We start from the raw sequence: 25,143 nt of genomic DNA on the forward strand, positions 1-25,143 counted from the left end.
TCGTGGAGAAAGCATTTTGTAAATCTTAAGCACCATAGGGCAAATTATGATCATAATTTTGCAGGTAGCAATTATAACTACATTTATATATTACTTTGAGGTTGCAAAGCCCAAACCCTTTCTCCTTTCTAACTGCTCTATTAATCTTCGGGGTCCCACCATTCCCTCAGTCACCCAGATTTACAACCTTCGGGGTCATCTTCAGCTTCTCACTTCCTCTCACTCCCTGCCCCCATATCCAACAAGTTTCCAGGTGCTGTCATTTCTTCCTTCAAACTATCTCACACATATACTCCCTTCTCTTCTCTGATACTGCTACTACCCTGTCTGAGGCCCCTTATCATCTCACACCTGGACTATTCCAAGAGCCCTTGGGGTGGGTCTCCCTGCTCTAAATCTCTCCCCATTCCAGCTCTCCTCCATTCAGCTGTCAAAGTGATCTTCCTAAAGCATGTTACCTTCCATTTAAATAAACTCCAATGGCTTCCTCTCACCTCCAGGATCAAACAGAAATTCTTTTGTTTGGCATTCAAAGCTCTTCATAACCCGGTCACTTTCCACCTTTCCAGTCTTTAAATCTCACGCCTTTCCATGTACCCTATGATAAGAGTGACATAGGTCCCCTTGCTGTTCCTTGCACTCCGTCTTTCAACTTCACGTTTTCACTGTCTCCCACACCTGGAATTTTCTCCCTTCTCATCTCCATTATTTAGCTTCCCTTGTTTCTTTCAAGTCCCAGTTAAAATCCTACTTCTACAGAAAGTCATTCCTGATCCCCTTTAATGCTGGTAACTTCACTTTAGAATTGTGACCTATATTTTCTCTCTGTCTCTTTCTCTCTGTTTCTCTATCTCTGTCTCTCTCTGCCTCTGTGTATCTCTGTCTCTCTCTCTTTTTCTCTCCCTCCCTCCCTATCTTTACAGTTAATATGTGGCTGACTAAAAACCAGGTTACTGGAAACATTTGGGCAACAAAACAGTACATTAAATTAGTCTTTGTGGCTAGGTAGGCACCAGGAGAGGCAGTTAGCAAAAAAGCAGATTTTTTTTTTCTTGGAATTTTCCTCAGTCCTTGAGCACATGGGTATACTGGTGGCCATCCGCTTGTAGTCAATAGCAGCTCGGTCTTATCATCTGTTTATCCTTATGCTGGCTGCCTGGGGCTGCTGATTCTTTACTCAGCTCGGTGTCAAACCCAGTTCCTTCGCTACTAGACTTTAGGAATCTTTATCTGGTTTTGAGGTAGTCTTTCTGTTATACAAATTGCTTAGGGCTGTGATCAAGACTCTTACAAATGACTTTGATTGATTAAAGGAGGTGTACGAGCCCTGTTCACTCGGATTGATTGATTTAGACAGGAAATGTTCTTACCTGAAAAAGGTAATTAGTTTTAAGTGGGTGGGATCAGTCAATGGAGCCCCACCCTTATACGCAAGTATCCTTAGTACTCACTAGTCCACTTTCCTGGTTCTGGACCAAATAACATCAAGACTATTTTAAGAACCTTCTAATTGGTTTCTAGGCTTCCAGCAGTACCCTTTCTATTTCATTCTCTAGCTAGCTTTGAGGGCAGGTAGGTGGCAAAGTAGATAAAGTGCGGGCCTGGAATCAGGATAAACCTGAGTTCAAATGTGGCCTCAGACTCTTACTAGCCATGTGACTCTGGGCAAGTCACTTAACCCAGTTTGCCTTAGTTCCTTATCTGTAAAATGAACTGGATAAGGAAATAGCAAACGACTCCTATATCTTTGCCAAGAAAACCCCAAATGGGGCCATGAAGAGTTGGACACGACTGAACCCCAGCAACAACGTGAGCATTTCATTCCCCAGTTAAAAACCTTCAGCAGCTTTCTATTGCATTTGAGATAAAGGACAGCATCCTCAGCCTTGCATTTAAGGCCCTCCACAGTCTAATACCAACCTATTTTCTCTGTCTTGCTTCAGATTAGTCTCCTATATTACAGTCAAAGCCAATTACTGTCTCTTCCTCCAAACTGATGTTAAATATCCCATATCCATAAATTATTTTTGTAAAAAATAATTTTATGGCTATTCTTTTTATATTACCTAGATTTCTCTCCTGTATGTCTTCCTATCCCCTAAGAAAACCATCCATTATAGTTTTTTCCTCTTTATTTGTCTCTCCTACTGCATCCCTTTTCCTATTGAACAAATTTTTAAAACAGGAATGAAAATGAAAATAAAACCTTTAATAAATAGATGCATAGTCTGATAAAAATGATACACTGCCTGAAAATGTATGTCTTTTACTGGTTTCAAATTAATCACCTCTCTGACAAGAAGTTTCATCTGTTTCTTTTGGATTTACAGTTTATCATTGAGTTAATGAGAATTCTAAAGTCTTTTAAAGTTGTGTTTCTCCATAATGTTAGCACTGAGGTAGGTAGGCATCTGCAGTGGATAGAGCACTGGATCTGGAGTCAATAAGACCTGAGTTCAAATCCAACCTCGGACACTTAATAGCTACTTTGGGAAAGTCATCTAACCTCTGTTTGCCTCAGTTTCCTCAATTGTAAACTATATTAATAGCACCTATCTCTCAGGGTTGTTGTGAGGATCAATATTTGTAAAGCACTCAGCACAGTACTTAGCACATAGTAGGGTCTATATAAATACTTATTGCCTAGTTCTTCTATTCCCAGTTCTACCAATAGCACCAGTGTGCCTGTTTTCCTGAAGTGCCTTTAACATTTGTGGTTTTCTCCTTTTGTTCTCTTTGTCAATCTGAAAGGTGAAAGGTGGAACCTAAAAGTTGCTTTAATTTGAATTTTTCTGACTGTGGTTTGGAGCGATTTTTTCCTTAGTATTGATAGCTTGGACTTCTATCTTTGGAAATTAGCTATTCGTACACTTTGACATTTCTTTATTGGGAAATGGTTCTTAGACTTATCAATTTCAATCATTTCATTGTATATCTTGGATATGTGACTTTTCTTAGAGAAACTTGAAGGCAAAGATTTTTTTCCCAGTTACATCTTTCTCTTCTAGATTTTTAGATATTTTTGTGTACAAAAGCTTTTTAAACTTACATAGTCAAAATTGTTTCTATCACTTCTTCAGGCATGAATTCTTCCCCATCTATAGATTTGAAAGTTAATTTCTTCCTTGCTCCTTTAATCTTTCTTTCTTTCCTTGTTCTCTACTTCTACCCCCTTCCCCTCATTTTTACAATCTACTTTTCCATTCCTGGAATGTGTTGTTTCTTGTTCTTTGTCTCTCAGAATTCTCATCATCCTTCAAAGCTCAGTTCAAGTACCATGTCCTGCTTGACAGCTTCCCTCATCCTTTCAATGACGATTAGTTTCACCCTGCTCAAATTATCTTGTATTATGCTTATCTATGAGTATATTCCCAATAGAATATAAGCTCACCAAGGGTAGAGGATGTCTTGTTTTTGTATCCCCAACACTTAGCACAATGGCTTAGGCATGAGATACATGTTCACAGTATCACAGATTTAGAACTGGAAGGGACCTTTGAGATCTTCTAGGTCAACTCCCTTATTTTACAGATGAGGAAACTGAGGCTGAGAGAGAAATGAGTTGGCCAAAGTCTCACAGGTAGTGAAAGGGATAGCTAGAAATAAAACTCAAATTCTCTGACTCCAAATTTCACTACACCACACTGGTAAATTTTGTTGTTTTTTAGATCCATAATTAAATTGATAGAATGAACTCTTGGTGAGTAAAGTCTTTTACTGATGCAGATTAATAGCTGTTCTGCAACTTATAGTCTTGTTATTTATCTTTTTGTTCTCGAAGAGGACCAATGACATCAGGAGGGTGATGTCTTGACTTGTGAGTGAACTGGATTTCAGTGAGGTAGAGCTATGCAAAGTTGTCAGCCTCACTCTGTCCTCCAGTTATTGGAGTCCAATGGCAAGACATAGATCAGGACTACTAGTGATTCCCCCCCCCCCTTATGGTCTTAAGAGAGTAAGTTGAGTTGTGACTTGTAGGATTTGAACTCTGGTCTTTCTGACTCAAAGGCCAGCTACTGATACCCAACATACCTGATGTAGCCTTTCTACACTAATTGAATTGAATTAGTTCGGTCTTTGGAATAGCCATAAAATGTTCTTCCTCATAAGGTCTATGGCTTCATCTCTTGGAAAAAGGAATTACCATATCATTTTAATACAAGCAGGGCAGAAGTCCTTAGAATTGCACTGAGGCTGTGTTATAATGTATATATGGTGACAATTTTCAACTAAAGAGATATTTCGCAACTTTAATGTCCAACTTCATGGTAAATTCAGATATTCCCATACATCCCATTTTATTGTTAGTCAAAGAATCCATTAGAGAAACCATTTCTCTTTTCTTCTCTAAAAACGAATACTGACCCCTTCATTTTCCCTGCTGCCAAAGAAAATGAGCATTACCTCTCAAATTCTGGGTTGAACTCCCAAAGCCCTCCCATAATTCAGGGATAGGTAAAACATGGACTTCAGCCTGTCTGTATGGCATTTGCAGTTTATTCCCTAAGCAGCGTGAATAATGACATTGTCTAGGTCAGTAACATATCACCCCGGTGCTTACAATGGCATGTGGTGGAGGATGGCTTGTTTTTCTCATTCTAGGAATCCATTTACATGACTACCTAGCTCTCCAAATCTCATTACCCACATTCCTTACTGGACACACATGTGAACGAGAAACCCATCTCTAGCATTAACTACCTGTCTAACCTCAAACAAGTCAATTCCTCTGTCCTGGCCTCAGTTTCCTCATATTAAAATGAGGGAGTTGTCCTATATTGCTTCTGAAGTCCCTGCCATCTCAATCTAGCATCCTGTGATTCTAATGAATGCTTTCCAATTCAATCCAACTAGGTGGTGAAGTAGGTAGAGCACTGGGGTTGGAATTGGGAAGACTCATCTTCTTGAGTTCAAATCTGGCCTCACACACTCACTAGCTGTGTGATCTTGGGCAAGTCACTTAACCCTGTTTGCCTCAGTTTCCTCATCTGTAAAATGAGCTGGAGAAGGAAATGGCAAACTACTCCAGTATCTTTGCCAAGAAAAACCCCAAGTTGGGGTCACCAAGAGTCAGACATGATTGAAAAAAAATTAAACAATAATTTAATTCAAATGAATCTAACAAGCTTTATTAATCATCTACTATGTGGAAATTGTGATGATGGAAGAGGAGGAAGATGATGATAAAGAAAGGTAGGATGGTTACAAATAGATAGAGAGCAACTTTTTTCAGAAAAAGTTGAGATCAAATCCTTGTTCTGGACTTTCTCCATTATGCAATAGCAGTCTTCTTAAGAAGGAAGTTCACTCTGCTCCTGTGATCACCTCTCTGATAGATTACTTCTTCCCAGAACCTTTATTTTAAGGACAGTGCCTAAGCCAGCCATGTTTACATTCACACACACACACACACACACACACACACAACCACACACACACACACATCTCTACATAAAACACAGAATTTATTTAGTGCTTTATAGCCCAAACCTGTGATGTCAGTGTCATAAGGAGCTCCTGGATAAGGAAACTTCCTCTACCAATGCAGGCTAGCATCTCTGCAGTTAATACCCTAGCCTTGAGCATTGAGTGGTTATGTGACTTGCCCAGAGTTGTACAGTCAGTATGTGTCAGAGGCAGGACTTGAACCCAGGGCTTCCTGGACTAGCTCTCTAGCCACATGGTATTTGGACGTTCCATTTACCAACGAAATTGCAGCTCTAATCCCTCCCCCTATAGCAAGGCTTTCAAAGTGCTTTTGCTGCCCTAAGGGAACACTTCTACTGGAACACACAGCACGTAAACAGGGAAGAGAACCCTATGAGCTCTTTTCTTGTCTTTATGCCTTGGCCCTAAGAGAAAGGAAAGGGCTTTCTTGTCAGGGACACCACTTTCCGCTTTCCTTTAAGACTCACTTCTAGGGGCCCCTTCTGCATGAGACCTTTCCTGCCCCCTCCCCTCAAACCCCCAACTCATGATGCTTCAGCCCCCAAGCTTTGGATTTGTTTGGGAAATATCTACAGATAGAGACAGTGTCTCCTTCTTTAGAATGGTAGTGACTAGTGAGAGTGAAGGAAAAGGAGTACAAAGGAAGAAGGAGCCCTTCCCTAGGAACCTGGGTGTGCTCAAGGCCCATAATGTGCATGAAGTTGTATTATCACCTGTCAACAAGCTCAAATTTTGAATAGCCATGTCAGTTGTTGACTCATCTGCAAGTGCAGCCAGCCAGCCACAAGTCCACAAGACACCCACATGTGTTGTCAAGTGTAGGAATTTGCTCTCATAAAACTTGTTTACTCTGGTAGTTGAAATTCCAGAGACATATTCCTTGCATGGAATATGCTTAAAATGACTTCTTTTTGAAAAAGGAAAACAAAAACAAAGCTCTCTTATGGGCATTTTTTATTCAGTCATCATCCATCAATCAAAAGCTATTTGTGAAGTCCTGACTATGTGCCTGCTGTAGGTAATGGAGACAGAGGGACAAAAATGAAACAGCCCCTGCCTTCAAGGACTTTACATTCTCTGACTTCTCTTGGGATGGACTGTGTCATTATTAGAATATCTCTTACGTAGCACTTCATACACTCCATTCTTCATTTATTAATTTATAGCCCAGATCAGCTAGGTATCAAAGAGGATAAAGCACTGGGCCTAGAGTCAGGAAAACATGAGTTGAAATTCTGCTTCAGACACTTAATAGCTGTGTGGCCATGGACAAGTCACTTAAATCTGTTTGCCTCAGGTTCTTCAATTGTAAAATAAGGATCATAGCAGCACCTATCCCTCAGGGTTATTGTGAGGATCAAATAAAATAATACCTGAAAATAATATTTGTAAAGGGCTTAGCACATAGTAGGTGCTTATATAAATGTTTATTCTATTCCCTCCAAGCAGTTTTGCACCCAAGTACAAGGAATGCATTCATTCAACCAACAAACCTTACTAAATGATTACTGTGTATTAAATCTGGTGCTATACTCTCAACCATTCTACTCAAATGCAATTTCACTTTCCCCCAAATACCAGCTCTCCCATAACTGTGAAACCTTCTTAACCAGTAGTGCTGGAGCCTCAAAGACTTTGATTCTCTAACATGGAAATGGAATTTACAAAAACATTCCCTTCTGTCTCTCTTCCAAAAATGGGTTTAAGATGCTCAACAATGAGAGAAATGTCAGAAGAGAAAATGCCCTTTTGACTCCTTTCCCTTTTTCAATCCACTCCCCACCCCCACCCCCAAATTACTTAACAAAGAGGAAAGGGAGAATGGGAGATGTTTTCACTGGGACTCAGCCAGCTACAGGAAGGAAATATTACAATAGGCAGTTGTATTCTCCTGTATAGGTGCCCAAATATCATATAATTGTCAATTGTAGTTCGTTAGCTATGTTGGCCCCAATCTGTACAGATTTTCAGGTACCAACCAATGCCTCAGAGTGCTTGAACAGGCTAATTCCTATTAAGAGAAAGACTGATAATCAGGCTCCTGATGTCAGGAAAATTTGTCTTTCTTGCCAAAGGGAGGGAAAAAAAATGATGTCCTCTCTGATGCCTATAGAATGAAAGCCATACTGTCTGACACCTACAAAATTAAGGCTAAGTGCTTGCAAATTTCCAAGGGCAGAGTTTGAATAGAAACCAGAAGTCTGCCAAACTCCAGTAAAGAAGGGAAAACTTACCCTAGGAAGAAGCCTTCCCGCCAGAGTTTCAATGAATGATAATTATTCTCAAGCCTGATTAATATGTCATCAGGACTTCACTGGCTATTCACAGCACTGGGTAGAGATTCTATTTTCCAATAGTGATAATTGGGCATGTTTTGTTATTCTACCCCAGATGGTCCCATTTTCCATTCAACCTTTAAGTGATCTCATATTAATGCAAATGTTATATCTTAAGCAGAAAGACTACAGGACTCAACCTGGTTTTCTTTGGAAGAAGATGAATAATAAGCAGGAATTCCACCCCCTCCCACCATATTTAAAGTTCATAGGATTTACATAATGAAATTAATGAACACAGTGAAATTAACAAGCAGAGTACTTTACCTTATGCACACAGGACTTTGCATTCAGAAAAAAGAGTTCCACTGTTGTTTTGTCCTTCAGAAATGATATGCTCTCAATGTAAAACCTGAATGAGAACAAAGTAAGTTCACTTTCTTAAATCAAACTTCCTTCTACCATCACATCATTTCCTTATTTATTACACCCCACCCCCACACCAACCCCCTGCAGAGGAGGAATTCAGAAGAATTGCAGTCATTGACTTTCTTTTCTTGATTATTATCATTTAAAAAAAAATGGGATAAGGGCTCTAACATGAAGTGTATTTGCTGCCTGATGCCATTTATTTCACAACATTCATGTCTGTGAGGGACTTACCATGTACCCACATAACGTTAAGTTGGTTCTTACCCTGTAGGGCTGTGCTTGTGATTTCATTAGAATAGGGAACGCTCCACAAGGAAACTCCCAGTAGAAAATTAGTCTGCACATTCTTTGAAATTTATAGTCCAGAGCACAGAGAGGTGAAATGATATGCCTGGGGTCACACAGCCAAAGTGTGCTAGAGGAAACCCAGGTTTTCCTGGCTCTGAGACCAGGTCTCAATGCACTAGGCACATTGCCTCTCTCTTACTCTTTAAGACTTTTGCTGAGTAAGAACTTCATAATCAGACCCTGAGGCAGTCCATTGAAATTTGTTTTTCTGACTCCAGGTGGGGTTTAAGGCCCCAGGCTTACCCAGTCAATCCCTCTCCTTTAGAGGCAGCCGGGGCTTTCCCTTGGCCAGAAGCCAAGACTGGCCTATAAATGCAACTCTGGTCTTTTCTCATGCAAATCAATGTATTTCTGGTCTCTCATTCTCTCTGCCCTGCTTTTGACAGCGAAATCTGTGAGATTACATTGAGCAGGTCTTGTTTGCTCTGACATTTCCTTCTGTGTAGCACTGAGGCCTTGGGGACTGCCTATTTTTGTCAATGGAGATGATAAAGCTGGTTGGTGGAGGCAGGTTCTTTTTGGAGGCTGAGTGGCAAAGCTTTGGTTCCCAAGTGGTCTTCAAGTGTTTGTGCCTGGCCTTATAAATAATACATTTGATGATTGAGTGGCAGGGCTCATCTAGGGGTCTGGGAAGAGTGCTTCACTGTCAAATTGGTGTGAGTCTTGAGAAACCAGGGCTCAAGTGGCAGGCAGAGGCCCTGTTTGGCTGGCATTACGGTGGTGTGATACTGGCCATGTCTCAGTGGGTTTTCTTGACAGAGGTGGACCCCTTAAAAGAAGGGTAGAGAATTGAAAATGGTTTGGAGAGCTTGTCCGTAAGGAAACAGTAGGCTTTCATTTTTGCCTTTGAATCCCCAGTGCATAGCATGGTACCTGACATATGTTATTCAATCAGCATATATTTATTAAGTACCTACTCTGTGCTGGGCATCCTGCTGTGGACACAAAAACAAAGGATAAAACAATCTCAACTTGCAAGGCATTTTCATTTTAATGGGGCTGATGACAAATACATTTATTTTACGGATTTTTATGTCTCCCCCTTTTAAAATGTAAGCTCCTTGAAGGTAGGGACTGCTTGTTTTAACTTGGATTTGTATCTGTAGAATAGCCTCTGACACAGAGCAAGTGTTTAATAGATGCTTGTTGACTTGACCTGATACATAAATACATAAAATGAATGAATAAAAAAAAAGTCCAAGATAGTTTGGGAAAAAGGGTTCTGGCACTTAAGTGCGATTAGGAAAAGTGATGTGTGCCCTGAATCCTAAAGGAAGACAGGGATTCTGAGGCAGAGGTATGGAGCAACAGCGTTAAAAGAATTTGGGAATTCAATCACAGATATATTGAGGCGGGCTATGGAATGCCATGTCTGTGTGAGGAACAGAGAGTAGAGGCTTAAATTCCTACTGAGAGCTTGAATGTAGCCGTGTGTACAAATTCATGGCCTTATAGAAGATCTTCCCCCATAAGAGTGAGAGATCAAGGCAAGTACAGGATACAAGAGACCATAGACTTTCTACATGTACTTTTGTGGATCTGAGAAAGGGAACTAACTTGGGAGGAGAGGCATAGGTTTCAGAGAAGTGAAAGATTTCACTTGTGAAATGCCAAACCTCAAGGAAGAGGGTTGGTGGAAGCGGGCAGGTTGGAGCAGGATCTGAATAACCAAGAGAGAATCTTAGCTGGAGATCTGGAAAAGACCGGAGACCACATGGTCCAACTTCCTCAATTTTACAGTTGAGGAAACTGAGGCCCAGGGCATTTAAGTGACTTGTGCAAGGTCATATAAGGTGAATCATCAAAGAAGTAGGATTTGAATCCAGGTCTTAGAAGAGGTTGTTTCAGGTACTTGGAAGAATGAGGGCAAAGAATAATAAGAACTCACATTTCTATTTCACTTCAAAGATTGCAAACTCTGTAAGGCAGATATTTCAAGTATTATTATCATGGCCACTTTATAGACCAGGAAGAAGAGTCTCAAAGAGGTATGAAGTGATTCATCCAAAGTCATTCTACTTGTCTCAGTGCTAGGATTTGAACCCTGGTCTCATCTAACTCCTTATAGTAAGTTCTATACTCTTATTACTGTATTAGAAAAGTGCTGAGGGGGCAGCTAGGTGGGGCAGTGCATAGAGTATGGGCTCTGGAGTCAGGAGGACCTGAGCTCAAATCTGGCCTCAGACAGACACATAACACTCACTAGCTGCGGGACCCTGGGCAAGTCGCTTAACCTGATTGCCTAGACAAAAAAAAAGTGCTGGATATGGAGGCACAGGATCTTCTGCTTCTTGTTATCTGACATTGGGCAAGTCAACAAGTCTGACACGGGGCAAGGCCCCTGTCTGGGTCTCAGTTTCATCATCTGTAAAATGAGAGAATTGGACTAGATGAACTCAAGGTCAAGCTAAGAAGATGGCTCCTATGCTGTGGCGATAAGCATACTTAAGTAAAGGCTAATGAATTTTGATAGTGGTGAAGTCAGAAACGGTGATCATTTATTTGGCTACTCTTCTAAGAGCCCAGCGTGTTTTTCTGCGGAAACCAGAAGTTTGATTGGGGGTTTTAACCCCAGGGTGAGGGGATGTGACTTGTAAGTGGAGAAGTGGTTACCCTGGGTGCACTTTGAAGAGGGGTCATTGGGATGGAAGGAAGAAAAAATATGCCCTTTCTGCTGAAGCCCGATAATTTGTGAATTATCTCACCCACTACAAACTGAAAACAAATAATATAACATACATAAAATTAAGGAAATCAACTTCTGGTCCTCAGTTGACATGGCAGTCTTACCTTCTTTTTACTATTATTATTAAAATGAGCATAATAATGCTTACAATTTCTACTTCACAGAGCTGTCATGAGGAAAGTGCTCTGTAAATCTTAAAGCATGATAAATAAGAAAATTGTTATTATTAGGGGTCACTAGGTGGCATGGTGGTGACAGCTCTGGACTTTGTGTCAGGAAGAACTGAGTTCAAATTCTACCTCAGATGCTTACTGTATGATTCTGGGCAAGTTGCTTAACCTCTGTCTACCTTAGTTTCCCCAAGGCATATTAATAACAACTACCTCTGAGCATTGTGAAGATACAATGAGATAATAAAGCACTTTTGCAGAAGTGCTATATAAATGCTAGCAATTTTTTCAAGTCATCATCATCATCATCATCATTTTGTGGCAATGCTGAAGCCCAGAGAGATGAAGTGATTAGTCAAGGCCACATAGTGAGTTAGTGGCAAAGTTCTCTTGACTGTCAGGAGGGTTGAGCTTAGATGGGTCAGGAGAACCTGGTTTGAAGCTCTGAAAGTCAGTGTGGCTCATATAATTCAGCAATCTGATCCTTCATTTCCTCCACTATAAAAAAGGGATAATAATAATAAACATTTATGTGACACTTTAACATTTGCAAAAAGCTACATTATCATTAGATCCTGAGGAAAGTTTTATTATGTGGTGCTATTATCACCCCCATTGGACATATGAGTAAATGAAGGATTTGGGAAGATTTCTTAGCAGGAAAGCCAACCCTACACCTACCCCTAACCTGAGTTCAAATCCAGCCTCACACATTTGTGTGACAGTGGGCAGATCTTAATCTCAGTTTCTCTATTTGTGTTTATAGTATTTGTGAAGTGCTTAGTATAGCGCCCGGCACATAGACATTATTATTCTTGTATCTATACTATTTTAGGAGAGAAATGATTTTTCTCATATTAATAATCAATTATTGAATTAAAACTAAGGTTTTTTTTTCCCCTTCCTATTTCCTCATTCAGAAATCTGTCCCTTGTAGGTTATTTAGCCAACATCTGAAGGACATGCTGGTAATAATATTGCATTAACTTTCTCCTCAATCTTGTTCAGCCCTTACCCAAATGGGGAAACCCATTGTGTTCTACTCAGGCTTGGGAGTGGGTGGGGTGCAGATCCTTGTCTAGATTGCACAGGGCTGGGGGTGTTGGCGGTCCGGAGTAGGAGTGACATAATCAGTCACATCCCCAAACCTCATTAGAATATGCTCACCTCTCATTATAATAGTCATTCTCTCATTAACTGTTAACCAATCAGAGTTGATTGCTACCTGTCAGGAACACTCATTCTTTCAAAAGCATATAAGCATCAGTAGGATTTGTCTTTTGCTTATGAGAGACCAAAGACAGCTAAATGAACATCCTTTTTATTAATTATTTGCTAGCCATAATTAATAAAATGATTAATTACCCAGAAATGATGTCTCTCAAACTTTTTATATATCATACTCACAGGATTCTTGTCTGAAGAACTCCTTTGTAAACTCTTATAGCATTATATAAACATACAGGGTGGAGGTAAATGAAGCAATCAATTGCCCCCACCCCACTTAAAAGTACTACCAAGATGCTCTGGTTGGGGGATGTGCAAGTAAGAGAGGGTTCCTAACTCCCAGATGCTTGTGCTGACACGAGTCTGCTGGTGTGTACTGGTGTTCAGTCACTGTAGATGTTGAGGGACTTGTCCGGAGGAAAACAGCTTCTTCAAGGTGCTTCTCATGTTGCTATAGTTCCTTATGCATTCTTTAAAGAACTAGCTACAGCAGCTAGGTAACTAGAGTGTTAGACTTGGAGTCAGAAAGACTTGTGTTTGAATTCTGCCTCAGATATTTGTTAGCTATGAGTGTACCTGGGCAAGTCACTTGGACTTTCTCCTCCTCAGTTTCCTTATCTGTAAAATGGGGATAATAATGGCACACACCTCCCATGGTTGTTGTGAGGATCCAATGAGATGATGGACATAAATCCATGCCATCTTCATGGATGTATACTTATACATGCTGACTATCATCAGAGTGCTACAATATTTGTGTGTCTCTGGCATTAGTAGCATGTGATTTCTCATTTCATCTCTCTGGCTCTTAGTTTCTTCATTCACCCGTAAAATGCTGGTGGTGGAGTTGGGGGTTGAATTAGATGCTCATCTGTAAATGGAGACAATAGCACCTACAGTACCAATTCCCTATGGTTGTCATGAGGATGAAATATGAGAATGTGTAAGTAGAGTTCTCTGCATATTATAGAAGGCCAGCTACAGAAAGGGAAATAGTGTCATTATCATCGCCATCATCATCGTCTTCATCATCTCTATGCTTCCCTTTAGCTACCAAACCCTACTACCTCTCCTAAGCTTAAGAAAGGCAATATGGTATAGAAAGAACACCACATTTGGAATAGGAGAACATGGGCTTGAATCCTAGCAGTGGGACCTTGGATAAGTGACCTCACCTCTTTGGGCCTCAGTTTACTCACTTACAAAAGAAAAGGCTTGAGCAGGATCATGTCCAAGGTCCTTTTGCACTTAAAAATCCTATGACTTGTACAATTTGGGAGCTTACCTCTATGATATCGTCTCCCTTTACCATACTAGATTAGTGTATATTGTTTTCATTCTTTCTCCAACTTTTGGCATACCCCAAAGAAAAGCCACATTTGTAAACATTGCCTAAAATAATAATCAGTGGTGAAAGAAGCCGAATGCGTGTTGAAACACAGATATCTGATGCCTTTAAAGAAGGTGCTGGATGTAATGAACATTGAACATCACCATCAAAGTTGGAATCATCTCCATCTTAACAGACAGGAAAGACTGGTTACCCTATGTGGGAGTGATTTCAGAATCACCTGTGTGCAGTCAGACCATTGACAAGCTAGAGCAAAGTTCAAAATCAATGTCAAACGAGAAGATGAGGGGTGAGAAGACACTAGGTGCAATTATTACAATATTCTATTGCTCCAACCTGGCCTATTTAAATGAACTGTTCACTGATAAACATGGGGAATGATAAAGGCCTACCCTGATTGCCAAACTTTCTTAGGACAGTTTAATAGATGTAAAACAGTCACCAAAATAAAGAGTCCAAAAGGGCCCAGAAACTTCCTTAGCTGGCCAGCACTTGTTCTGAGGGGACACATGACAATGGGAATGGAGAGTAGACATTCCCTTATTCGCAAAACATGGTAGAGATGGATGACATCAGATTATCTCCCAAAACAGAAAAAAAAATAAATTAAGGGTAAAGTTAGCCTGAAGATAGTTTGGGGCTGAGAACCAACAATGTGGTAAGGTGGGAAGAATCAGACTTGTATTCAAACACTGGCTTTTTGGCTTGCTAATAATAATAATCATATCACAGGCACATTAAGGGTTTCAAAGTATTTTACATATATCATCTCATTTGGTCCTTGCCATAAGCTCGTGAGGTAAGTGCTATTATTATCCCCACTTGTCAGATGAGGAAACTAAGGCTGAGAGAGGTCAAGTCACTTGCTCATGCAACACCTATCTCTGACCCTGGTTATATAGTAAAGTATTCCAACTTAGGTTTTTATGACTCCAAGTCCAGGGGTCTAATCACTAGGGTTGGAATTAAGGTTAGAAATAGAGGGGCAGCTAGGTGGCACAATGAATAGAGCGCCGGCCCTGAAGGACCTGAGTTCAAATCCGGTCTCAGACTAAACACTTGACACTTACTACCTGTGTGACCCTGGGCAAGTCGCTTAACCCCAATTGCCCCAAAAAACCCAACCAAACAAACAACCAAACAAGAAAAGGGATAGAAATAGGGCTAAGGTTAGGGTTAGACTGCTATACCTGGAGTTAGAAAGAGCAGAAGTCAACTTCAGCCTCCAACACTTACTAGGTATGTGGCCCTGCCTGGGTAAGTCACCTAACCCTTGTTTGCCTCAGTTCAGAAACTGCACTAAAAATATTCTTCCCTTGTAATTCACTTACGTGTTTTGTTAGAATTAGAATACAAGCTTCTTGAGGGCAAGAGACTTTCTTTGCTTTTGTGTTTGTATCCCCACTCCTTGGCACACACTTAGTACATGCCCATAAATGCATTTTCATTCATTCATTCATAAGAAATACATTGTTAGAATGACACAATTTTAATGGCACTTAGGGATCAATATTCAAGATTTTTCAAAGAGACAAATTTAAAGGAGTAGAAATGATCTCAGAAGTTATCAACAAAAAAAAAGTTACAGAGGTAACATCACTAACTACCACTCAATAAGTCTGCTTTCTGCCATAAAATGTTTATGAGGATGGCCCATGACTGTGTCAAAGGACCATAGAATCATAGATTTAGGATTAAAAAGGATATTAGAGATTACCTAATTTATCAACTTCATTTTACAGATGAAGAAGCTGAGGCCCAGAGAGGTCAGATGACTTGCTTGTGATCATAGAGTTAGTGAGTAACAGGGCCAGAATTTAAATCCAGTTTCTTTCTCTATATCTATTATACTTTCTACACTATCACCAAGGAAATTCTTGATAAAAACATGAAAAGGGAACAGGCAGGCCTTTGTGACTGGTTAACTAAAGCAGATCACATTTTCTTTCATTTTTTTTTTAAGGCCATTGGGGTTAGGTGACTTGCCCAGGGTTACACAGCTAGTAAGTGTCAAGTGTTTGGTCTAAGGCCGGATTTGAACTCAGGTCCTCCTAACTCCAGGGCCAGTGCTCTATCCACTTTACCACCTAGCTGCCCCCGCATTTTCACAATCACAAAATTTGACTGAGAGGTGTAAAGAATAGAAATTCCATGATTTCCAGGGAGATAGAAGAATGAGATACTTCCTCATCAATATCATTGTCAAAAACCAGTAATGGAACTTTCCCCAGCTGCTAGAAGCACTGGAGAGAGATTTCTTAGAGGAAAATCACACAAAGAAAGGGATAATGAAGAGTTCCAATGCGAGGAAAGGAAACTATGTAGTAACAGAAGAGTAAAGAGGACATATTCAAACAACACCAACAGAAGCACCAGAAATGAACATAGACTTTCCTCAGGACAAAATGAATCTCCTGTGGCTTCTTATTCTTCCTCTCCAACACACTGAAGGAATACATCACATTAAAGTAAAAAACTGAGTGCAGCCAAGAAATTCCTAGACAAGTTGATGAAACTCAATAATTTTGAAATGTCTATGCAAATGATTTCCTTGCAAGATGAAATCATAGACACAAAAAGGGAAGAAGAAAATGGGTCCAGAAAGAAGTAGAATCTATAGGGTCAAAACTTAGGGGGACAGGAAGAATACAAGAATTTTAAAGCTTCTGGAAAACTGCAAAGACAAGAAGAATCTGATCAGTGCATTTTAGGCTATCATACCAGAAACTTCCAGGAAATGATGAGAAGGGTCAGATTATAAATCGACAGAAATCATATGATGCCAACATGGATGAATTTCTGGTTGAGCTCACCTAGACATATTATTGTCAAGCTTTAAGACTTTAAAGACAAGACAGTACAGGACACCAAGGAGAAATGCATTAAAAATAGAGATTAAAATTTCAGATTTCTTAAAAAAAAAAGCCAGAATTTGATATCCTGGAAAATTAAGAGATATAAGACTTCACTGCCAAATCTGCTATCTGGCAAAGCCAACACTACTTTTTTTTTTTTTTTGCTTTTAGGCAATTGGAGTTAAGTGACTTGCCCAGGGTCACACAGCTAGTAAGTGTCAAGTGTTTGGTCCGAGGCCTGATTTGAACTCAGGTTCTCCTGACTTCAGGGCCAGTGCTCTATCCACTGTGCCACCTAAGTCGCCCTTAAACATCACTTTTTGAACATTGAAAAAAGGCCATCTAATAATTTACATAATGTTTGAAGAATTTGTGGCTGAGACAACTGTAAGGCAACTTTTAATATGAAAAACCAATAAGAACATAGAGACTTGGATTAATAACCAAGATAAATTCTTGTCATTAGCTAGTAACTGTAACTTTCTATCTCACTATAATCACCTTAGGGAGATCATAAAACAGAAACCTTGTTTTGAGTAACAGCTGAATAAACCTTAAAGAGAAAAAAAGGAGAGGAGGCAAGAGAAGAATACATTGATATTGAGTTTCACAGATAAAGGAGTATTTGTGTATGAGTAATTCCAGAACTACATTCATTTCTCAAACCTAGTAGAGGGTGTGGAAGTCAAATTTTTCAAAATTTATGAAATAAATAGTATGAAATATAGGAACTGTGTTCACTATTGGCTGTATGTGTATTTTATTAAATCTGGGATAGGATCAACACTAGTGAAATAAAGAGTATTGAATAAACTATGGTATAAATTTGACAAAATAAATAGGAGTTGACTATGCAAAGGTCTTCTGCATAACAAAAAGTAGCACATTTAGACTAAAAATGAATCAAAACAGACGTTTAGATTTGGGAAAAGAATATTTGCAAGAAACATTTCTAATAAAAGCTTTACATTCAAAAAAAGAATGTATTAGAGTTTTATGGGTAACTCCTAGTACAATAGATGAAGCACTGGGCTTGGAATTAGAAAGATTCTTCTTCATGAGTTCAAATCTGGCCTCAGATACTTCCCAGCAAGGTGACACTGGGCAAGTCACTTAACCCTGTTTGCCTCAGTTCCTCATCTGTAAAATGAGCTGGAGAAAGAAATGGCAAACCACTCCAGTATCTTTGCCAAGAAAATCTTAAATGGTGTCACAGAGAGTCAGACATAACTGAAGATACTGAATAACAACAATATTGGAAACTATATTGGAAAAAATGATGACTTCAGAACTATTGTATGAAATACTTGGTTTAAAAAGAAGAAATTTGTGTTGAGGGACACAACATCTGACCTCTCTGAGTTTCTGGAGGAGGCTATGGATTGCCTTTCATTGAAGAAGTTATCAAATGATAACCTAGACTGTAAGTCCCAAGGTAATACTGCCAATGTGTTATTCTTCCTTAAATACTGCCTGAAAAAAGTAAACAGCTAATAAATGATTGTTCAGTTAGAAACAAAGGAAAGAATATACAATCCTGTATTTATTGGGTTTTTTTGATTACAAAAAAACTTTTAGTTTGCTGACAGCCTTAAAGGTAGGTAACTCCAATGTATATGCTAAGGGTATCCAAGATTCCTTAACAGATAGAATTGTGTAGATAGCCTTGTTCAGTGATCAACTGGGTTTCAGTATCAGCAGAGGCACAGGTAGAAACATGTTCTGCAGAGGTGCTTATCAATACAATAAAGGATGGCCAGTGAAAAGTCAATATAGAAGAGGGTTTTTCAGTTGCTCCTGATGGTAGTGATTTCATTGGGGGCCTCTTCAGTGGCACCCATGATCACTCAAGAGATTAGCACAGCAATCCATACAGGAAAAGCCATGTAGGTCAAGAAAACTTACGGTCCAAATTATGATGGTCAGCAAACATTTATTAAGTGCCTACTACATTCCAGGTTCTATGCTAAATACTGAGGATACAAAGAACGGCAAAAGACGATTGAATGAGCATTCCATTGAGTTAGTCCATTGGAACAAATACCTTGGGTTTGCCTATAGACAATAATTTGGGACCAGAATTCAGAATCACAGACTCTCAGAGTTGGAAGAGATATCAGAGACCATTTAGTCTACAATCGGAAGGAGAGAGAAGGATAGATCATATATGGGACATTGAATTTTTACTGTTTTCAATGATTTTAAGATACTTCCTGATGCAAAAGGTTATTATTTTAATGCTAACTTTTTTTTTCCTGGTGATGCGATATGACTATGAGTCATGGAATGTCATGATCTGCAAAGAATCAAAATGAACCAAAAAGTAATGGAAAGATGCATGCAAGTTTACTCTAGACAGATGCACGGTACCAGTGATGACTTGCCTGTAGGCAGCTGCATAATAGAAGGTAAAGCTTTTGAGGACAAGTTTTATTGGAAAAGGTGGTGGGCTGGTCATGCATCAAAGGAGAGAGATAACTCACTGAAGACCCAAGTACTCTACTGATAGTCTCAAAATGTTACAGGAATAAGAGGAAGGTCTCTAGTATATTGTTTGGATTCTTTATGGAATATTTGTGGAAATACACAAAGACAAAGCTGAAAATGAAATGGTTCCTTTCCTCAGGCATCTTCCCTTTTAGGGGCAGCTAGATGGTGCAGTGGATAGAGTGCTGGGTTTGGAGTCAGGATAGGCCTGTGTTCAAATCCTATCACAGATGTTTACTTAGCTGTGTGACTCAGGACAAGTCACTTAATTGCTATTAGCCTCAGTTTCTTCATCTGTAAAATGGAGATAATAGCACCTCCCTCCCAGGATTGTTGCAAGAATCAAAGGAGATAATATTTTGAGGTAAGCTAAGCCAGGTTGCCTCTAATGTTTTGATAGATTATCTGAACCAACACTCCATACCATTAACAGAAGAAGTTAATCATCTCTTTGCTAGGTAGACTAGATTGGGATAGCTTCTAAATGAGAGGCAGCAGAGGATAGCAGCTAGAGAGCTGATCTCTGACTCAGGAAGACCTAGGTTCAAGTCCTGTCTCTGACACATGGAGAGTTTGTCACCTTGGATAAGTCCCTTAATTTCTCAGTGACACAGGCAACTCTCCACAAATAAATTACTGAGTACATGCCAACCTACACTGTATAAAGTGAATCTTCTCCTCTGGGAGTTCCCTATATCAATTAAACCCCAGGTCCAGTCTTTATCTCTATCCTATTGTCTAAATAAGAGATACTATTGAAACAATCCTTGGATCACAGGCTTAGGGTTGTAAGGGACCTTGGAGGTCATTAAGACCAACTCTCTCATTCCACAGATGAGGAACTGAAAGGTCAGAATGATCCAAGGTCACACAGGTGTGTTACTGTGTGATTTATAAACCCAGGACCTTGGACAATGCTCTTCCTACTAGATCCTGGGTTAGCCTTTTACATGTGGTTGTTAATAGATCTCTTGGGGAGCCTGGCGAAACTTATGGACACTTTCTCAAAATGTTTTGTGGTCTATATTCAAAACTGAAGGAAATACCAAGTTTTAGTTAGCAATTAGTGAAAAATAAAGACATTTTTTTCCCATTCAAGTTTATAGACTCTCTGAAATCTGACTCTAGATCTGAGGTTAATAACCCTTCCTGGAGACCATGCCATTGTATCTTACTTATGGAAACCTCAAATGGCAGAAATGTTTTATCTTTTGAATGTTTAAAAAGCATTTTGTATTTTTTTTTTGATAGAAAACCATTCTGTAGCTAGGTATGACAACTATGCAAATACTGAGTAAACAAAGTATAAAAGACCTCTCTCTGGTTTCTTAATTAAATGAAATATATCATCCAAGGCTTTCATTTTAGCTTTCCTTACAAAAAAGAATTTTAGGATTTAGAGATGGAAGAGACATTGGTGATCAGGTCATTCTAATCCCCTCATCTTACAGAGAAAGAAATGAGATGACTCACCCAAGGTGAAACCAAGAAGTGGCAGCCTTTTCAATTCAATAATAATAATAAGATTCAGTGATAGAATTTTAGACCAATAAGTGGAAGGATCTTAGAGCCTGGTCACTCTATTTAGAGCGCCAAGAATCTTAAAGGCAGTGCTGCTGGCTTGTGCTTGCCCACCAGAGCTGATTAAACATGTGAGCATTTACACTTTAGAAATCTGCAAATGCTACAAATCAGGGCTTGATTTATTATTTTTTGATTACCTGGACTTTAAAAAAAGATAGAGAAAATGTTAATGATGCAGATCAAGCTTAAAAGTGAGTTGAGTACTTTTTTTCTTCTTCTGGAGAGCTGGATGTTAAACATTTACCAGCATATCTTTGCAAAGGCCATCTAATTCAACCCCCTCATTTTGCAGACAAGGTCTATGATTAGGTGACTTTCCCTGGGTCAAACAGGCAGCAAACATCAGGGGGAATCTGAACCCAAGTTTGATTTCCAGAGTCAATGGTTTATTTCCCCCTTAAGAGGCTTCTCTTCTGAATGTCAGAGGTGGAAAAACTTTCATTTAGGTGGTCAAATGAAAAATTCAGCCCTGGGAAAAGGTACTGTCTTTGTGAATAAGTACACCTCCCAGGAGATAAGCCTTAATTGTCTTATGATGTCTTATTTATTGAGAAGACAATTCACTTGGCGAAGGTTAAACGTCTTCTGTGCCTGCCCCGTTAGCATTGTTTTTTCCCTCCTATCAGCACCAGAAGCATCTCCTGCTGCCCTCTAACAAGAAATAAGACCGTGTCACAGAAGTGATGAGTATGTGTTCTGTGTCAGAGGGGGAAGGCTGCCTCTGAAAGGTGATGGGCATGAGGATCCCAGAGCAACACCCTGAGTCCTTGGGCTGCCCTGATCATGAGAAGAGGCCCCCATGTGCCGTCATTCTTTTAAGACTTTAGCTGCAGAAACAGGAAAGGCACATAAATGCAGTGTTCATTTATGGACATGACTGTACTCCCTAACTAGAAATATTACAATGGCCTCAGCTTTTATCTCGGAATTTGAAAGTGCCAGGGAGAGAATGTCTTTGGTAAGCGGTCATCAATCTCCTTCCTCCAGCATACTTAACTTTGTTTTTGTCCGTGTCTGATAAAGTCATAGCATCGTCAGCTTGGGAGAGTTAGACATTCTCCCTTCTAATGCCCGACTTCATTTTACACGTGAAGAAACTGAGGCCCACCACGATGGAGTGGCTTGTACAAATGGTGGACCTGGAAATAGAAGCCACATCTTTTGACTCCTTCCACAGGGGTCCCTCAAGAAAGAGAAAACTAGACAGGAGCTGTTCAATGATACATTTGGAACGAGGGTTAATGGAGGCTTCCTAAACTAATTTGGCCATAAACTACTTGTGGCCTTGAACCACTTGCAGAATTTGGAGATGATGACAGGCAAATTCATGAGGTATACCATCTCCTTTCCACCCTGCAGTAATCAGAGCTCTCTCCCTTTCAAAATGATTTCATGTATGCTTTGTTTTTTTACTTACACACACACACACAACTCATGATAAGACATCCATACACAAACAATGCATACATTTGTGTGCTCATGCACACACAATCATATACAAACACACATGTGTATGCACAGGCCTCTTTATGTCAGGGGCTGTCTCTTTTTCCTGTCTTTGTGTCTCTAGTACGATCCCCAGAACTTAGCATAGTGCCCAGCACATAGTAAGTATTTACTAAATGCTTGTGAATTCAATGGAATGGTCCTGCAGTGTTGATAAGGGGAATTAGAAAAATATTGACATAAAATAGTAAAATTAGACCCATTTTCATATTCCAAAAATACCAGACCTAACTATTTTTGATTTGTATGTGATTTCCTGTTGAGGAGCAGTGTGACATTTTTGGAGTCAGGAAGACCTGAGTTCATATCATCCCTCTGGCTGTGTGACACTGGGCAAGTCACTTAGCTTCCCAATTGCCTGGGGCACTAAGTGGCTAAGTGACTTGCCCAGGGTCACCCCGGGCAATATATTCTCAAGGAAGTCCTTAAACAGAATTCTTTCTGACTCTGAGGCCAGCTTTCTATGCCATACAGCTTCTCTTGTCATCATTGAGTTTAAAAACTTTTAGTTTTTAAAAATAATTTTTTTTACAAACATTTATTCTGTCTCCTTCCCACTAGAGTCTAGTTACAATTTAAGGTTTAAAAATGCTTTGTGTATGTTACCTAATTTGATCCTTCCAACAACGCCGGGAGGTAGGTGCTATTAGGTAGGTTAATACCTCATTTAACAGATAAAGAAATTGAGGCCAAGAGAGATTTAGTAATAATAATAGCTAGTGTTTATGTAGCTGCAAAGTTTGCTAAGTATTTTACAAATGTTTCAGGAAATTCAATGTGAGAGAGATAAAGAGACTGGCCCAGGGTCACTCAGTTATTAAGTATCTGAGTCTGGGTTTGAACTCAGGTCCTCTTGACTCCAAGTTCAGCACTCTAGCAACCAACATCTAATTATCAAGATAATTTTTTTCTGGATTTAATGTACCCCTAAAAAAGGGAGAATATCCATAACAAGTAGAACAGAATAAGAGAATTTACATGCGAAAACACAAGTCTCTTATATATAGCTTCCTTTAAAAAAAAAAGCCAGTCAATAATAATTTATCAAGCCCCTACTATGTGCCAGGCACTTATATTCGTAGGAAAAATATAGAGGATAAATAGGGTAATGTTACAGGGAAGGCCCTGGTGGTATGCTAATAAATGTTTAACAACCAGCTGGGGGAAGGAAGTGTGCCTAATACACTTTCAGTTTAATCTGCATTATTAACACTTTCTTGAGCCCCAACAAAACAATAAGTCAAGCCTAGATTGTAGCTTACTTGATTTCTAAAGTGTAAATGCTCAAAGTGAAAATTCAATAATCAAAATCTAGTAGAGCTGGTTCCCTTACGCCCCTTGAAGGCACCAACTTTAAGGAGGAATCCAAGAGGTTTCTTGTAGAAGGTGGGATTTTATTTAGGACTATTTCATCCTTCATTCTCAAAGACTTGCAAGAAGTTCGGGAAGCCAGGAGGCAGAGAATTCCAGGCAAGGGTGTGGGGGGAGGCTGGCCAGTGAAAATGCCCTGAGCCTGGAGGTGAAGATTCTCGTGTGAGGGAGGCTAAGGAGTCGCTGTCACTGGATGGCAGAGTATATGTGGGGCTGCTGCTGGTGGTGTGAGGATTAAGAAAACAGGGGAGGGGGATGGTGTAGGGCAGGTTATGAAAGGCTTTGGATGCCAAAAAGAGGATTTTATATTTGATCGTCGTCATCCTGGCAGATCCCATCACCACCCTCGGTCCCTCTGATTGGAGGATGGAGCCAGGAACCCCAACATCTCCATTTCAGGAGGGCACTCAGCTCAGAACACCTCATCTCTCACCTGGCTGCACTATTTTGGGTTTTCTCCACCATCTCCCAGGAAGCCCCCCACTCCCCCTCTCCCACCCCTTTCCTCCATTCTTTTGTGTGTTATCTTCTCCTACTAGATTGTACATTCCCTGGGGACAGGAGTTTTGAATTGAATTCCCAGCCCTTAGTACAGTGCCTGGCACAGAGTAGGCACTTAATAAATGCTTATTGACTGACTCACTGACCGATCTACTAGAGTTTACCTATGCTTCAGGAAGACCAATTTGACAACTGAGTGGAGAGTGGATTGGACTTGAGGTGGGCAGATCTGCCTCAGGCTATTGCAGTAGTTCTGGCCTGAGGTGATAGGGGCCTGCACCAGGGATTCCAGAGATATTTCCAAGGTAAAATTGAGAGGCCTCTGGCAACAGATTCAATGTCACCTCCAAAGCCATCCTGCTTGTCTCTAGCAAGAAATTATTAAGCACCCTCTATGTGGCATTCGCTGGGAATACAAAGACATAAAGTGAAAACATTCCTGCTCTCAAGGAGATTACAATAGAGGCCTCTATCCTAAAGGTTATTACCTTTAATGGATGTAGAAACATGACTTTTCTTTCGAAGTGTAATGAAAACATAATGGGTTTTTTAAGTGTGTCCTAGCAATCTGCCTCTTCTAGGTCTTATCTGATTCTCTGAATAAGAGTCCACCATGGTCTCTTTAACGTCTGTGAGGCTAGTGGCAAAATGTTCTCCCAGCTTCAGGGGAAGAAGATTTTCCTTCCATTACTGGCCTGGAGAACACTCCTGGGAAACATGATTTTCATTGCTCTGTATCACACCAAGCTTTTCTAGCTGTGTCTCAGGGAGCTGAAGATCTTTTCAAGCTAGAGAACCAGAGAATCTTGTCCAGGCATGCTATCCTAGCATGTTGCCCACCCACGGGATGATTGTCCCTGAACTATCTGAGTATCTGGGGCCCCAGAGTGCTGAGCTAGGC

The 25,143-nt window shown here is 40.0% G+C and overlaps 1 protein-coding gene across 8 annotated transcripts in view; it reads right to left on the reverse strand.

The window, feature by feature from the left end:
- The window catches only part of FRMD4B (FERM domain containing 4B), a 354,364-nt gene that overhangs the window by 105,000 nt on the left and 224,221 nt on the right, over positions 1–25,143 (reverse strand). For all 8 annotated transcript variants that reach the window (XM_021007524.2, XM_021007518.2, XM_021007519.2 and 5 more), the window contains one exon: positions 8,052–8,136. In XM_021007524.2, the coding sequence (XP_020863183.1) occupies positions 8,052–8,136 (85 nt within the window). The remainder of the gene's footprint in view (positions 1–8,051; positions 8,137–25,143) is intronic.

Source organism: Phascolarctos cinereus, unplaced genomic scaffold, assembly GCF_003287225.1.
Source record: "Phascolarctos cinereus isolate Bilbo 61053 unplaced genomic scaffold, phaCin_HiC Scaffold_4;HRSCAF=312, whole genome shotgun sequence".
Classification (NCBI taxonomy): Eukaryota; Metazoa; Chordata; class Mammalia; order Diprotodontia; family Phascolarctidae; genus Phascolarctos; species Phascolarctos cinereus.